General features: G+C 41.6%; 1 protein-coding gene across 7 annotated transcripts in view; it reads right to left on the bottom strand.

The window, feature by feature from the left end:
* The window catches only part of ITPR1 (inositol 1,4,5-trisphosphate receptor type 1), a 352707-nt gene that overhangs the window by 101713 nt on the left and 232777 nt on the right, over nt 1–18217 (bottom strand). For 3 of the 7 annotated variants that reach the window (XM_037800676.1, XM_037800679.1, XM_037800677.1), the window contains 4 exons: nt 14026–14061; nt 12932–12982; nt 7608–7740; nt 5379–5569 (listed from right to left, as the gene is read on the bottom strand). In XM_037800676.1, coding sequence (XP_037656604.1) covers nt 5379–5569; nt 7608–7740; nt 12932–12982; nt 14026–14061 — 411 coding nt within the window. The remainder of the gene's footprint in view (nt 1–5378; nt 5570–7607; nt 7741–12931; nt 12983–14025; nt 14062–18217) is intronic. The other 4 variants (XM_037800678.1, XM_037800686.1, XM_037800680.1 and 1 more) reach the window with 2 other exon arrangements.

Raw genomic sequence — 18217 nt, 5'->3', positions numbered from 1 at the left:
AAGAAGGATCAAGCTGTTTTCCCTTAGAAAGCACCTGCCAGTTTTCCTGAGATCTTTATCATCATTCCAAAGAGCGAAGCTGTTGAGAGCAACAAAGAGTTTTGGGAGCCAGGATGTTCTGGTTCAAATCTTGGCTCAGCAACTTACCGCTTATGTGATTTGGGGTCAAGTTCCCTTCACCTTTTTGTGTTTCAGTTTCCTCATCTATAGAAAGAGATAATCATGGCACCTACCCATGGGGATGCTGAGAGGATTAAATGACATGATGCACGAGCAATATTCAAGCACACTTAATAAACAGTGATTATAATCTTTTTAAAAATTTTAAAATTATCATACTATAAAATTGAGTTTGTATTGTGTGCAGTTCTATGATTTTTCACACATGTATACAGTCACATAACTACCACACAGTCAGGCTACATAACGGTTCCAGTACCCAAAACACTCCCTCACACGATCCCTTTATGGTCAATTTCTCCCCCACTCCTAACCCCTGACAACCAACAGTTCTCCATCACTATAAGCTTGTCCTTTTGGGAATATCATATCATTGGAAGCATACAGTATGTAACCTTTTGAGACTGGCTTCTTTCATTCAGCAGAACACCAATGAGATGCCTCTAAGTTATTTCATTTTTATCAGTAGCTTGTTATTTTTATTGCTGAGTAGTATTCCATTGTATGGATATATCATATTTTGTTTATCCAATCACCATTTTTAATAATTACTTTCACAATTAAGTAATAATTACTTTCACAAGCCAGGGAAGATGTCAGAAACAGAACCAGCAGGCCATCACTACTGGTTTCTAAGAATCCCTGGGAAAGTTATCTATTGCTGGCGGAAATGTCCCGATTCAAGCTTGCAAGTGACCCAGGAGCCCATTTATGGCCCCCACTTGATAAACATAGGAACAGAAACCCAGCAGTAACTTCCCTCATCTCATACAAAACTGGATTCAGTGCCGGGTCTCCTTCCTCTCCTTCTCTGTGGGAAACATGTTTCAAATGCTGGGAGGAGGAGCTATTAAACACAACGGCTCCACTGCAGACCTATTCTTAAGTGATACAGCGTTCTGCAACCGTTCAGCCCTGCACACTGTCCTGCAGCTGCCCTTTCTACCATCTGTCATTGGGAGATATTAATCAAGGAAAGCCCACCTGACCACAGACCAATTTCTCCTCCTGAAACGGTAACATGTCACGTTCAACAGGAAGTGATAATGGGCAGTGAGTTCCAGCTGGAACCGATTCTGCCTTTAATGGATTACAGCCTTTCAGCAATCATTACCAGCCACAACTGCCGACTTAATCCAACTCAGACTAACTTTCCAGCTGGTCATTTACTACTGTGAACCAGCTTTTCTAAAGCAAGATCAAACTGTGAATCACTTCCCCCTGCGGCTTCAGGGTTCCTGTCCTTAACTGGCCCCAGAAGTAACTCTAGTTCCACATTATTTTCTCCCGGGAAAGAGAAGCCTGAGGTCAAGGTGGACCTCAGAAGTTGACTCTAGACTAGCTAAATCTTCCTGGAACCAAAGACCTCCACTGGGGTAGTGAGAGTTAGACCGAGTGCCCCAGAGGTCCCAGAAGGAGAAAGAGAGAGGCATCTCAGTGCTGCAGCTCCCCCATCCTGGTGGAGGGAGGGGGCACCAAACCCAAGCCTACCCACTTATTGGTGCACCCAGCCCCACAGGGGAAAATGACTCCACTCCCTGAGAGGCTCAAATACTGTCACTTCCACATGGCAGTTCATCTGGAGCCTGAGCACATGAGTAATAAATGTGTGAAAACATGAAACTAATATTCATAATTACTTTCCAAGATAAAGAACTTAAAGGAAAAACAGCCTCTGCGTGCCTTGCAATCACCATCAGGAGTACACTGTGAAAAACACGGCTGTCTTGCCAGAACCTCAAGCTTCATCTCACATTCCAGCCTCAGCACTGGGGGTGGCATCTCCCACAAGCCCACTGGGGCTTGATGTTTCCTAAATGGTGTCTTCTTGCTTCTAGTCATCTAACTTAAAGCTTCAAGGGTCAACCTGGACCTCTGACTTTCTCACCTACCACGTGCAATCAGAGGCCATTTCAGCCAACATCACTATTGTGATTCTGTCCCACGCCCAGGCTGCGAGCTGGGAACGTTAGAGGGCCTGTGTTCAAAACATCCTGTCCATGATCTTCCCATCTGTCCACCACCATGATCCCTAACCAGATTCAGGCTTTCACCCCCAATCCCACCCCCATTGTTCTCTTTTTTATTGAGGCATAACTGAGGTACAGTAAAGTACACCAATTTGATTGGCATGGCTTCACTGAGTTGTTTTTTTGAACTTTTATTATGAAATAATTTCAAACTTACAGGACATTTGCAAAAATAATACAAAACCCATACAGAGAACTCCAACATACTTCCTCCCTCCCCAGATACCCAGATCTACCAGTTTTAACATTTTTCCACATTTGGTGTATCATTGTATCTATCCATCTATCTGTTCATCATTGATCTGTTGTCTACCTATCTATTTATCTATCTGTTTTGTACGCATTTGAGAATAGGCTGTATACATCATGCTCCTTGAACACACAGCAGTTCTGTGTACGATTCTTAAGAGCGAGGATGTATTCACTTATGTAGGTATGTAGGGTTATCAAGTTCAAGATCACTCACTGCCTTCTAATATGTATATACCCATAACCACCACACAGACCAAGATGTAGAAAATTTTCTGCATCCCTCCTACAAAATATTCCCTCCCAATCTATGACCTCTTTCATCATGAGTCCTTTTGAGTTCAGACCTCATTATCTCTCCTTCAAATTAATGTCAATTAATTGATTATGTGATTGCCTACTTTGGACCCTGCTTTCCTCAATTTATTTGACAAAGACTGCTAGATCCATAATCGTATCCTGCAGCTCTGAGGCCCCTTGGAGTGCTGCCTTACTCCTGAATACAAACCACACATTCATCGGCAGTCCCTCCTCACCACTCCCACACCATGCTCTCCTCAGTCTAAAGGACCAACTCTCTGTTTTGTGAACACACCCACTGCTTTTCCACCTCTGGGTTGTCTCTCCCATGTCATATGACCAAGCCTCATCCACCCCCATGCCCATCTCCAGGTCCAATTTCCAACTTTCAAACTTGTACCCATCCTTCAAGGCCCATTTCATCACAAAACCTTTCACAAACTCCTCACGAAGGTGTCATTACTTCTTCCTCAAAGGTTCCATAATATCATTCCTACCTCTTGGATGGTACTAAACATCACTCTTGAGACATAGTTCTCATGTACACATACAAGTATGCTACCAAGCATCCAACTTCTTGAGGACCGAGCTTCTGGGGTTCTGGGATTTCTCAAATTAATAACACTTTTAAAAAAAAAACTGGGAAGAGAGGGAATGACTTAAGGTTTCCAACTTCTTCTTTGGCCAATAAAGAAAAAGCAATTAAAAAAAAAACTATCATCTATTATCACCACTATCTCATTGAAGCAAAGACACCACAGCTTAAAAAAAAAAAAAGGAGACGTCTTAATCTCAGAAAAAAGGTCAGAAGTCTTTAAATTGAATACATTTGGTTTCTGAAAAACTCACCACATTGCCCCCATTTTTCATTCTTGGTTATGCCTGGAGATAACTCAGACTGACTAGCTCCAATATCTGGAAACCATTGCCCTGAAGCCCCCAGTAAAGCTCCAGGTACACAGAACGGACTCAATAAATATTTAGTTCAACTGTGCTCTAGTCACAGGAAATCATGTGTTCCAGTGGCAAGCAGCATTTTGAGCTGCTTCTCTTCCACTACATGAGTCCAGACACCATGAACACAGCAGCTGTTTGGCAACACTCTTACAAGGAGACGGACCGTGGGAGGCGTCCCTGTTTGTGTGACAAAATCAAACCGCAATTACAACACGGATTCATGTGCCCATGTTACAATACAAGCAAGCACTGGACTTGATCACTGGCTCAAGAGACCAAGTCATCACCACAAACTGCAGTTTACTGCAATACAGAATAATGAGCTTTCCAAGTGTGTGTTGACCCCAAGTGGGGATGGGAGGGTGAGAAGAAAGGGCCTCACAGCTGGCTGTGCAGGTTACGCCAGGCCCACGGCACCTGCTGGAAGCGTGAGCAGGGCTGTAACCCTACCTGTGCCCTGGCCTGGGGCTGCACCTACCCACAGGAAGCAATGCTCAGTTTGCACAAAATCAAGACTTCAATGTTCCAGACTGTGAATTGAAGTCCAAGGCCAAGAACATAATGTCAGGTCAAATATATAACTAAGGGTGAATTTTATGGTATGTGAATTACATTGTGATAAAGCTGTTATAAAAAATCCATATACCTGCATACACACACATCTAGGTAAACCCTTATTCAGCATAAAACAAAGGAAGGAAGGATGCATAAAGAAGGAGGTATTAAAACATTGAAAGCAATCATTTTAAATGCCCTTTCTGCATAAAAAGTTTTTTACTTAGATATCATTAAAATTATTTCTTTAAGGACTTCTACCAAGAAATCTAGCCTGTGTTATTATTTTAAAAATATTTACCATATCCAGGTAGCAAAAACCTTACTTACTCATCTCTGGCTAACCTAGTCTGGTTGGTTTCCATTAGTTCAAATTACTTCGGTTTTATTGACCTTTACAGTTAAAAGGCAGGAAAATTTATAGTAAGCGATAGTTACAATGTCTGTAGGCTCATTTCCTTTGCACATCCTCATCATTTTATCAATTTGCAAATGTAGCTCATGTTTTGGAATCAAGTCCAGATTATGGCAGAACGATTACAGCAAGATATCAAAAGACTGAAACTATCAAACTACAACCCAGAACCCATGAATCTCGAAGACAGTTGTATAAAAATGTAGCTTATGAGGGGTGACAGTGGGATTGGGAAAGCCATAAGGACCACACTCCACTTTGTCTAGTTTATGGATGGATGAGTAGAAAAATAGGGGAAGGAAACAAACAGACAAAGGTACCCAGTGTTCTTTTTTACTTCAATTGCTCTTTTTCACTCTAATTATTATTCTTGTTATTTTTGTGTGTGTGCTAATGAAAGTGTCAGGGATTGATTTGGGTGATGAATGTACCACTATGTAATGGTACTGTGAACAATCGAAAGTACGATTTGTTTTGTATGACTGCGTGGTATGTGAATATATCTCAATAAAATGAAAAAAAAAAAAAAAAGATATCAAAAGAATTTGTTTTTTGGAGCAACAAATCTTTTGCTCTTGGAATGAGCTGTCCCCTGTACGAGGGGGTCAGCACCGCCTCGGGATCTGGCTCCCAGAACCCATTCTCGTCCCGCTCGGCAGGGATGCCACGCCAGCAGCCGAGCCGCCTCCTACCTGTATGGTGGTGTTGCCTCCTTCCAGGAGGGCAATGGCCAGGAGGATGCTCTCGTGGAACACCCGGTCACTGGACGCATTCATTATGAGGTCGATGACCAGATTGGAGGCTCCCTCCTTGTCGAGGTGGCACTGAACCTCAGCCAGGCTCATCTCACCCCTGCTCATGGAGCTGGGCCCGGAACCTCCGCCTGGGAAGATGGAGCACTGCTCTTATTAACTATCACAGCAGCTAATGTTCATCGCAAACTTACTATGTACCAATGCGTTATGCACTAAACACTTTACCCGAAATATCTCTTTTAACCTTCTTAACAGTCCTATAGGGAAAGTACCGACTCTTATCCCCATTTTATGAAAAGTAAACACACACACAGAGATGAACTCTCTTGCCCAAGAACACACAGCTTGAAAGTAGCAGGGATGGTATTTGAATTCTGGCAGATAAGAAGAAGGAAAAATGAAACATTTCCGATGAGTGACTAAAGTCACTTAGTCAAGACTCTCCCTTACATTAAAATATACTGACTTGGGGCAGAATTATTAAGAATGGATTTGAGTTGAAGACATAAGTCAAACTTAAACTCTTCCTAGAACACTCCTAAGAAAGCATAGCCTATATGGATCATTTTAGCCCTCCTTCTAACAAATCCACACTAGCCCCAAACTCGACCTTTCACATAATTTATCTGTTCGTTCATCTGCTCGGCAAACATTTACTCATGCTAGCTATTATCAAGGCAAGAGCAGGGGATATGGGAGTGAACAAAATGAATGACGCTCCTATCCTCACTGAGCTTAACATAAGATGAACATACTTAAGAAGAAACGGCCTGAGCCATTCAGCAGAATGGAGTCTGTGTTTGGAAAATACATATTTAAGAATTTTCCTTGCACTATTACTGGTAATAAAGGGAATATTAAAATACATGGGTAAATGGGCTGATCAATTCCAGAAAACAGAAAATGCATCTATCAGTCCTTCCCTGCAGAGCCCAATTCAAATGCTACTTTCTTGGTGCTGCCTGCCCCCAACCATGGCCTTTATATCTATAGAACGAGGGAGACAGTAAGTTGCACATCTTTTCTCCCACAGCTTCTTGAAGCAGAATCTGCCTGGCGCATTTCTGAATCCCCTTGACAATGCCTCCCAAGGGCTTCATATATTTGTTGAGTGATCGCACTGCAGAAAGCAAAGAGAAATCATTTTGAGATGCTGCATGAGGAACTTCTGAGTGAGAGACGTTGGGGATTTCTCTGCATCTTCACAGAAGGCTGCACGGCTCCATGAACTGTGCAGATACGCTTCAAGTTTTCATCTGGTGAGAAATCCAAGATCCCTCTATAGGAGGTGCTGGGATGAATTCATCAAACATTGAGCATTTCTGTGCTACACACGGGATGCACCGAGGTTCTAAAGCTGCTCAACACTCACCGTTATAACACAGGGAATTAGACAACTCACATTTGTGCTTCCAGCACCAATTTAATTGAACCCAGCTACTGGCCCACCTTCCAACTCAAACTATGTAAGACCCACCAATGGGCTCAATATTCTTGCAACTTTTACCTGTAATTTTGCTTAAAATGTTTTGAAATACCTTGAAAGATTTGCTTTTTAGGCACTTTCGTTAGGGATGTTTTTATAAACTCTTATATGAGTTTGGGGACGCACGAAACCTGGGCTTTGGAATTAGACATACCGGGTTTAAATTACAGACAAGCAACTAACAAGCTTCAATTTCCTCTGTTAAACTGGCCCAACAACAGTAACTCCCATATGATAGGTAACTTGGAGGAGAAAATGAGACAAAGAATGCAAAGCACTTGGGAAAGCCCCTGGCACTCAGTAAATGCACTATAAAGGGTAGTTTTCACCATCCTCCTGCCAACATCATCGTCATTTTATGGGAAGACATGAGTCCTAATGAAGACAGGAAAATACACAATAAAGTCAAGTTCCTTGAATCATTCAACTATCACCAAGAGGGTCACTGTAGGGGAAAGACGAGGCAAAAAGTTTAGCCAGTATCTAATGGCAGAGAAATGTTACTTTGCAGGGAAATATTTTTAGACATCAATTTGATGGTAGAGCAAAGACAAAACAAGTTGCTGAAAAATACACCCAAATTCCTCTGTTAGGCTTTCAACCTGTCACGCAGAAACATGCAGCTATCATGTGACACGCTCAATTCACACATGCACTAATTGGCACTTCACACAGCCTACCTCCAGCCCCAGGTTTGCTGGGTCCTCCAGGTGACAGCGGGCCATTGCCAAAGCTGGTAAGGCTCTCTCTTCTTCCTGAAGGTCTGATGTTTCCATAGTAACGGTTGACCAAAATTTGCCTGAGCACCTCACCCTTAATTCAAACAGGATAATGAAATCAGGTTCTGGATATAATGCAAACTCGAGCAACTAATATTCAAAAAACACAGGGGTTCTCAGTTATAATTGGCCCCATTTCACTCAGGGAAAAAATAAATTAAGAAAAACATTTGGAAACTCTGAAATTATCTTCTTCGGCATTTTCTTAGGAAACCACACCATGTTTTAAAAAAGCAGCAATTCTAGAATACTAAATATCTGAAGTATTCCCTCACACAATGATAAAGGTTGAACATTAATTCTGAAGGGCAACTAACGATAAAAAAACAAACAAAAAAAATCCTTTGGGGCGTGCCAATAAAATTGAAAATTTTATAGGTCAGTTTCCATGTAGCAATATAAAAACGTTACTCCAAGCACAGAATTTATTCCCAGGGTCTTAAGAAAAAATTAAGACATCACAATAATAGAGTATAATGATTTACTAAACTGAAAGGAAACCTTTCTTATAGAAATAGTCAATGGGTCAAATGGTGAAAAATGCTATAGGACATAAATTAGCGGCAGATGTGTCAATCAAAAAATAAGCATCCTGGATAAGAAGTTATGTCTGAGATTGATTTGGAATAATTTGGGAGGACAGCAAGTTGGGTAGGAGTTTAAATGAGACAAGACCAGGCATGAGTTGATAGTTGTTGACGCTGAGTTATAAGTAGGGGTTCTCAAAACTTGTTTGATGCCTTTTATGTATATTTGAACTTTGTGATAACCAAGTTTTAAAAATATAAATATCAAAGGACTTCTGGACAGGAGACGACATAATGCTTTCCCACAACACTTGTAAGTAAAAAAAGGAAATTAAAAATAATTAAAAGGTTAGTTTTTTTCATTAACACTAGGGGCACTGGCAAGCCAGTCCACAGAAGCAGGATTTATTCTCAGCTCTTTTTCTCTCCCAGCCATGCTCCTAAGGGACACCCAGACCATCTCCCCACCTTCCCACCTGCCAGCTCCTAAAAGTCAAAGGCTGCATGAATTTTCCCTGGGCTGTTTCCCAGGGACAAAGTAGTAAGGCATGGAGTTCCTCTGATACATCATCAAGAGAGGTACGTGAGAAGTCTAGCAGAGAAGAGGTGCTGAAGGATGGCAGGTCTCTAAAATAGACTCAAGAGTTCTTCTGGAGCAACCTGCAACTGTAACTTGAGTCAGCAGAATTTAAAGTGATTTGTTAATAAGCTCGGAAAATAGGTCCGGAGACTTCAAGTGAGGTGTTTGCCAAAACAAGATGGGAGGGGGACGTCAGGAGGGAGAGGGTGCCTTGCAAGTGGTGGGGAAGTGGCGGGTGCCCTGGGGAAGGTCAGGGACTAGAGGAGAGAGAGAGAGAAAGGCAGAAAACACGTGCAAAGGAGCCCACGTCGTCATTGGCAAAATCATATACAGTCCCTGGGCTACACTGCTAAGTTTATCTCTTTTGTTAATTCAAGCTGCTGGTCAACTACTCCAGGGACACATTGTAATGAAATGAAGAGAGGGAAGTGGGGTGGGGGAGAGGGAGGGAAGGGAAAGAGAGAGGAAGAGAAGCTGATTTTTTTTTTGTAATTAAAGGTCAGAAAATGAAAAACCTCAATTTTCCTCTCTCCATTCCTCCCATAAATACGGCTCTTATTGAAGTTCTGCAAAGGAGGGCACTTCTGTTAGCTTATGAAACTCATTTCCCAAACAGGGAAGTTATTTGTGATGTTTGAGTACTTTTAAATAAACTGCTTATGCGGGGGGAGTTTCAGCACAGGATTCTTTAATGATTTAGAAACCCACATATTGGTAAAGATACAGCTTTACCGGTGCTCAAGTCTCAGGCACTGGTATAAACACATCAGCTCTCTTCAAAGTAGTCACCAAGAACATGGTGATGAAAAAGCTGGCTACATAAGAGAAATAGGAATTTCAAAGTAACTTAAAGAAAGAAAAGGAGAACAATGTCAGCTCCACGTAGAAAATAAGTAATAGGGGATTACATAGGATTGCCCTTTTTTAAAAAAAAACTGTAATAATATGATCAACTTTCATAAGCACAGTCTCTGAGCTCCAACAGTAGGGATGGTTGGCCGTAAAGCATCCTAATGTACCCACAGGCTCCCCCGTGTCTGTGAGAACAGTCTGAGAGGTGGGTGGCTGGGTGGAGAGCGCAAGTGGCAGCCACAGAAGACCACCTAGCCATGGCGACCACAATTCAGGAGTTCTCAGGGCTGAATGGCCGAGCCAAAAGAAGTAGGACTGTGACCTGCAGCAAATACACATCCCTGGAGGGAGCCTACAATTCAGTTAGATTTTTGGCCCCCAGTGAATTGCAAACCCTGGGCAGTTTACAATCAAGCAAGTGGGAGGTAAAGAAAAGAACCCGTGCTACCGGGTAACACGTGGGCTCCTGAAACAGGAAATTCACATTTATGCAGCCTGGATGCCAAAATCAAGTTACAAAAGGATCTCACATTATCATTTTGCTTTCCTTCAACAGAAAAACCCTACCAGTTACCATGGCAACTGATGCATCAAATAGTACATTTTCCCCCCATAAGAGAATATCATGAAATATGCTCATTGTGGAGAAAGAAATCCACATTCCACCTCACAAACTTTTTTTCCCTCTTAGTTATAGGCTATTGGCACATATTTGCCTCACCTTTACTCCACAAAAAAAGATACAAAGTACGAGGGGGGTGGGAAACAGCAAGCAAGTGGAATCTGTTGTCTTTAAACAGAAGATGAGATGTGTTCAGTTTTTGAAAGAATAAAAATTGAGAATGTTAGGTAACGGGATAGAGAGAGAAAACGGCTAAGCATTATTAAAAGTTATGCAAATCCCTAGTGTGAAAACTTAGGTTCAAGGAAATGTCTGTTTTTCTGAGCCAGTGGTTTAATTTAGGAAAAATTAAAATCTGCAGAGAAAAGTCTTCCTAATCATATTGATATAAATCACTCAACAGCACTAAGCTGTTCACTATGTAATAGGCTGAGAAATTTGCAAAGAAGGAAAGCAAAATGACTTCCCAAATTACGTTACTTCTTTAGCTTCAATATTTGGCTGTGCAACCCTTTTTAAAAAACAATCCATTTTTCCCCCAGCAGTTTACACCTACAGTCTGCAACCAAATATAGATGTTTCTCTCCAGTAAGAAATTCCACACACACATTACCTTTGACTGAGAAAAGGAAAAGTCAAGGAGAGTTTCATTTGTAATAAGGGTCATGTTAAAACAGTGAAAACTGATAGATCCATGATGCAATGTAATGAAATTAAGCTCCTACCTTGCAACTTCACTAAAACAAATTTCATTTAATGTGTATTAAACTAGCAGCTAATGAACTGTGTGGGAAAATACCTGAGTGCTGAACAAGGCACTAAGGAGTTAATGCTGTCATCCAAAAAAGACAAGGAAAGTGACCTTTTGGTTTCCCGGGTTTCAGCCACATAAAAATCACGTGCTTCAGTTAAGACCACCCTCTCATGTGAACAGAGAGCCTCTTACTAACCGTAGTCAGCACCAAAGTAGCATCTCGATTTAAAAATCCCTTCCTTTTCCTACTCCTGTTGTCTACATCACTTAAATGTTTCAAATGGTAACGTAACTTCAATTAATGGCTAATATCCCTCATCATATTTCAGACACTATGCTAACTGTTTTACCTGCACATCTCAGGGTTACTATTATCATCCTTACTTTACCACAGAGGAAACTGAGGCACAGAGAAGTTAAACACCTTGCCCCAAATCACACAGCCACTGCCTGGCAAGTAGAAACTTGACCCTGTTCCACTCCTAAGCTCATGCAGCACCCAGTACTTTCTCCCCTGAAAGGTTAGGGCATGAGGCTCAGCTACTTCTGAGACCTAGGATAATTCTTAAAGGGCAGGCAAGTGTGGAAAACACATAAATAAATGTGAGGCGCCCTTGGTCTGTGAACCGTAGGAGATGGGGACGGCTGGTTAGGTAGGGCCACAGCACTGGCCAAGGTCGGCCCACAAGCCTGCTTCCTGGGAGCCATTCCCTGGGTGGAGTTGGGGGAATCATATATTTATTTTACCATCAGAGTAAGAGCATAGGAAGGATTTGGCGTGTGGAAGGAGTGGGCACAGGCTTGGGTGTGCGAGCAGAACAAAGCTGCAGCGGGTTACCAATCTGTCTCAGGCGTCAATTCCCTAAGACCCCAATGATCACAATCCAAGCAGTTTTCATAATGACTGTTTGCTTTCTAACCTCGTCACCTTGGGTACGGTGCTTAACCGCTCTGACACTCAGTTTTCTAAGCTGTAAAATGGGGATGAAACCCATGTATCAGATCCATGCAATGAGCATTAATAAAAATTGATCAGTTAACACCTATAAAAGTCTTAGCACTGTAATCAGCATAGGACAAGCTCTCAGAATACCAACACATCTGGTTTCTTCCAAAAATAGGTAACTTGAAAATCCATGCTGGTCAGCTTGCATGTAGGCCATGTAGGATCCTTCAAGAAAATGGTTTAGCAGTGAATGCATAATCAGCACCTTTTAAGAAAGCTTGGCCTAGGAATTCCCCTTCTAGGAATCTATCCAAAGATACACACATTTGCTCATTTCCTTGTCAAATGAAAAAAAATTGCAAACCACTAGCTAATTTATGGAACTTTAGGTAGTTGTTAACTTTCAAAGACTCTCAGAGAAAATGCTCACACACAATATTAAATGACAAAAGCAAGGTGTAAAAGTTGCACACTTAGAGTAATTCCAGTGATATGTGTTTGCAGGTACATGTGCTTGTGTGTGTAGAAAAGCAGGCAGAAGGAAATATCAAAATGTCAAAAGCTTTTTCGGGTGGGTAATGTATTTATGAATAATTTTTTTCATTCTACTTTTCCTTTTTTTATAAATTATCTTTAATGATTATCAGTTGCTTACAGGAAAAATATTTTGTTAGACTTCGCCTAAGTAGAAAGCTATCACAGAAAAGAAGAGGACACTGAAAGCACATTTGTCATTACTTGGAGATTGGCTGGGTACAGTTTTCTGATCTGGTGAATCATGTGGAATATGCAATTAGTTTCATTTACATAAATGTTTGTGATGGGCTCTTAGCCAACTCATGCTTTAACAATATCAACAACCAACAAAAAGCTGTCTTGCAATCACAATGTGTGGCTGGCAGAGGTTTTCTGATCACCAGCTCCCAACATCAGAAACTACATACCCTTTTATGGTCCTCCAGTTGCCTCAGTGGCGGGCTTGGATCGAGCTCCTGCTAAGCATGCAGAAATTCCATTTTAAGTATAACACTAAGGAAACACCAGCATCTTCAGCATCAGCCACAAACAATACACATCGAGAGGTGCTACACAGCAAAGAGTTACACCGAAGTAGAGGACTGTCCTTTTCTCATTTTCTTTTTTTTTCCAGACAAATATTAATGTTCAATTACTTTACAGACTGCTTAACAATTGACCCCTCCCCCAACCCTAGTTCCCTGTTTAAAATGATAAGGCACATGACTTTTTGGCCAACATTATTTTTTACAAAGATTCTGAAAAGGAAGTTCTATGTACTTTTACATTAATCCAAAAGGGGTAACAATGCAAGACTCAACAGGGCAGGTCCTTATGATTCAAACATGCATGATTGTATAGCACATGCAGAAAGACATCAGTACAGACACTTCTGAGCAGACAAACATAAAGGACCACAGCTCCACCTCACCTCCTCAGTATGCAAGCATTCTAATCAAAGCTGTTAAGCATGAGGAGCTCTGATTAGAATATTAGAGACTGATCATTATAAAATATCCATGTTGCATCTTAGCTACCTGTGCATTTGCTTGCATTTCACTTGAAGGTCATTTAAAAATTTCTTTCAAATACAGTACACTCTAGTTTTTAGTACTATGATCTTCGAACAGTCTCCAAAAGTAAAACTTGACACTTAGAAACATATCTCCCCCCAAAAGGTCTCTACTTTATATGCCTTGAGCAATTCTAGTTCCTTGTTTGCTGAGTTCAGTTTGCAACAAGGAGGTGATACAATAGAAAGAATGTGTTGGCTAACTACAACTTGATTAGCAGCTTTCACCAAAACAGAACATTAATACCCACTTCAAAATACCATCACCCCTATACAGGACCCAGGGTCTATTTTGTATAACAACAGAAATATCTCAACATTGCAAGATCTCTCAACTGAACATCTACCAGTGGGATAAGACATTTCACCACGACAATTCAGACACTCAACCAGGACAACCCAGAAGCACCCATATTTGCTCACCCAGCAAATACAGGTGAGGGAACACACCTCTGTGGAGTTCTCAGAATCCGGAGCCTGGGGCAGCTAGTTGGGAATAAAGTGAAATGCGTTAGTTACAGCCCTTGCATCTAAAAGGCCACAAAGAAGTCTAGAGACCAACACTCAAGGACAAAACATTGAAGGAAAGATCCAAGACTAGGTATCACCCACCGAGGTGGGCTTTGGTAATCGAAATGAGATACTTCCTCTTTTAAATTACAGTGAACGTGGTTGGGCTGGAAGAGACAACTGGCCTGAGATGGGGAAACAGTTAAAATAGGAGAGAAACAAGTCTACCACTAGCCAAGGAAATATGTCTTAAAAGAAAAAAGACATCAAAGGAAGAACTCCCACACATCTGTGCTTTGCCGGGCAATGCAGGGAGGGAAGGCACACAGTGCACACCCAGGAGGCTCCAGGAAGGCTGACGGGGTGCAGAATGAGAGCAGGGTCTCAGGGGCACACCCTTCTGAGGGGGCTGTGGACACGTGCACATTTTAGCACCTCAGCATCTAGAAGCTTGTGAAAGTCCCGCACCCCCCACCCCCACACACCGCCTGAAAAGCTTCTCCTGTCTCTCTCCTCTCTCTCCACAGCCTGTCCTGGTTTGGGAGGATAAGGCCTGAGGCTCTGGCTTGGACTCAGAGGACCAAGAAGCCTGTTCTCCAGCATCTCTGGGAGGAGACAGGGAGGCTCAGCGGGCAGGGTTACTTGGCTGATGATCGCCCCACGCATGTGTGTCCCTCAGGAGCTTCAGGACTGGGTTCCCCAACCCCGTTACCACTGTGCTGTGAAGACGTTTCCCTTCACTCCCCCATTCAATTGCATTATGAGAGAGGAGAGGACGCCTCAGAAAGAAATGCATGTGATCTGTGCAGGTGCGTGTGGTGGCCGAAAGGAAGGGTGGCTAGTGACAAGTCCAATGCTCAGGGGAGGAGAGCACTGCTCAAGGCACGTGCTTGGAGCAGGGAGCGAATGTCAGACGTGACTGGCAGACCCTGCCCGGGCCACGCTGGACTGAACACGCACCCGCAGCATGGCGGGCTGGGTCAGACGGTGAGGTCTGGGCCCTGGAACCGAGTCAAGGTTCACGTCCAACTGGGTGACCTTGGCCTCTTTTGACAGGGCTCTGGAGACGCAGCACACCCATCCTGGAACCAGAATTTGGTTGCCTGGTGGTGAGCCGGAGCAGGTGTGGAAAGCATGGGCAGACTGAATCTGTGAAATCAGGTGGTGTCTGAATCCAGCTCAACACTACCCGATTGGTGGTTGGATTGTCAAGAAGGAAAAAAAAAAAATCCACTCTTAATATAAAACTGTTATGTAACCTATTGATTTCTGTCATTTTTTTTCTCCCAAGAGGTAAAATGGAGCAAAGATACAGGGGATTTCTTTAAGCACAAAGATTAAACTTATCGACCAAAGAAAATGAGGCATACATCAATTCTGGACAGAAGACCTTTCATATGTGAATCTAACTCCAGCAGTCTCAGAGAGAAAATTTCCCTCCTAACTGTTTACCCTTCTGTTTGAGGGGAAAAAGGCACATAGTTGTAGAAAGGACTTGTATGCGGTGAGGAAAATAAAACCTGGGCTCAGCTATGTATAATTTCAAGATGACATAAATAGTATCAGGATCTAAGAATGCCTTTTAGTTTATCCTCATATTCTGTAAATTTCAGGCTAAAGAATGAAAATGGCAAATATTTTTGCTATCTGGCCATAGTGCAGAAAGGATGCATAAGTAAAAGCAGAATTAATGCAAATTCCCCAGGTGTTTTACAGCAGCCAGAGATAAAGACAGAAAAGTATGAACTTCCATTATTTGCACTGACCACAACCTCAATAACATGTCCTTTATACTGGTCTTATATGACTCAAACCAAAGGATTATAGACTTGGGTAGCACAGAGCTACCCTCTTACTACCTTGCCAATCAAAACAAAAGCTAAAGGAAATAAAGAAGATGTAACTGGAACTAGTCTCTTTTTTTGTCTTTTAAATCCTCTTTCCTGAGATGTTTTTGTTCAGAGAAGTATCTTGAATTCTTTTAGAATGGTGATGTGCCATGGGTATGTATTTTTCTTAATCACTCCAGAATCAGTGATTTTTGATGTTTTAAGATCGCACTGACCCTCTACTGCCTCTCAAATTGCTTTAAAAGAAAAATCAAATTTAAATCATCTTTTTGCCTTGAAAATTTTATGAACCCCTTTGAGACAACAGAAGGTGCTTTGTGACTTCAAGAATCACTGTCTCATCAGAAGAACAATTTTTAATGCCATCCATTTACAGAACACAAGGGAAATACAAAGAGCACTGAATGGCATTGTGAGATCACAGCTAATCCAGTTTTGGGCCCTGGCTCTCTGTGTGACAGGGAACCAAGCCCTGGATCTCTCTGGGCTTCAACCCCCTGACCTGTAGTTCAATGGGGCTGGATCAGATACTTTTTAGGATTCCTGCCAGCTAAAACATTAATGTCTTGTATATTTTCAGTAAACTCCATTTCATAATATCTAACAGGCTAGTTCTCTAAATAATACAACCTGCTAGGACGCAAAATAATTTCAGGCATGGAAAAGGCCAGACTACACCTGGTATATAATTTGGTAAAACAACCAACAGCCTGTACTAGTGCTTTTTCCTATTGGGATTTCAGCTACGTTTCCTTGAGGATAAGTTTATTTTGTGATGGAAGTCTGCAATTTCAAAATAAAAATAGAAGCATATTAAGCTGCGTATCTATTTGAATAAAACAATAGCCACATAAACACATTATCTAACACTTAAAGCAAAAGATAATGTTTTGTAAATGAATGAAATTAGTTCTTTGGCAGTTTTGGTATCAAAGTTAATTTTATAACATGGAAGGTGAAGCCGTCAATGACCACACATTAAAGGAGAATGTTTTGAGGTCACGGGTTATCTGAATTTCACAAGACTTGCGTTCTCTTGCCATCGTCCCTGGATCAGTTCCTACGCCATGGGCTGACACCAATCAAGGTAAAGATTCCCAAATTAACAGATGAATAACAAGGATTTGATGTTGCCTATTTTAAACTTGGAAACCAACTATTGCCCCCTATTTCCTCGTCAAAGTTTACTCTTTGACCTTAAGTCTTTCCAGTGCTTTTAGCTAAGGTCAGCAAAATCTAACTTCATAGAAAAAAGATTCCAAATGACTGACTGGGGCTTCGAAATAGAAATGCAAATGGAATTCAAGTCCCTGAGTCCTAAGTGTCATTCCTGGATGAGGCCACTGATCAGCACATTACAAGCTAAGGTACTTGAGTAGTAACTAGATACCTGCAGACATAACACAAACATACTTACTTGCAGTACATAATGTACCTAACATTTTATCAAGGGAAGTATTTCTACTCTAAATGAAGTAAATTATACTCTGTCATTCTTAAATAAAAAGCAATGGCCCACAGACTTTCTAGGGCTACAATTTCTGGTGTTTGCACAACAATGCTCACCATCCTTCCTTCCATCCACCCATCCATCCATCATCCATTCATCCATCCATCCATCATCCAGCCATCATCCAGCCATCCATCCATCATCCATCTATTATCCATCCATCCATTCACCCGTTTTGTGTGTGCCTATGACAGGCCAGCACAGAGCACAGCCATGAAAAATACCCTTTGTTTTCTGCTGCCATCAACATTATTTACTCTGCTACCCCAGCTTCTAGAATTTTCCTTTAAGATAAGTCTTTCTCCATGGACCACCCACTGAAGAAGTTGAATTCAGTTAAAGAAGTGCAATTGTACTGTAGACATAGCTACCAGCACATCAAAGGGGATTTATGATCTTCAACCCCTGAATCAGTCTTTAGTTCTTTTTCACCCACTCATAACCTCAGAGGAAGGAAACAAGCAAACAAACAGTGAATGAGCTGCAAGTATGTCTGCTGGGCCCCATCCTTCAACAGCCTTTGAAAATTCACATTAAGAGAACAGAAGACTCTAAGGAAGACTGAGCTAAAATGAAAGTTATCTAGCATTTCTGTACAACAATTTTCGCATCTGCTAATACGATGCCTTTCACTAAGTGCATTTTGTTTTTAGAAACAAAATAAGAAGCAAAAAGTATTTAGTTCCACTGAAGTTGTTTCACCTGTATTTTATAGGACAAGTCCATGAGAACATAGCAGTGAAATTCAGCTTTAACAACTGCATTCTGAACC

This window comes from Choloepus didactylus, chromosome 1 (genome assembly GCF_015220235.1).
Source record: "Choloepus didactylus isolate mChoDid1 chromosome 1, mChoDid1.pri, whole genome shotgun sequence".
Lineage (NCBI taxonomy): Eukaryota > Metazoa > Chordata > Mammalia > Pilosa > Megalonychidae > Choloepus > Choloepus didactylus.
Note: the sequence above shows the minus strand (reverse complement) of the source record. Positions and strands in the feature narration are given on the sequence as shown.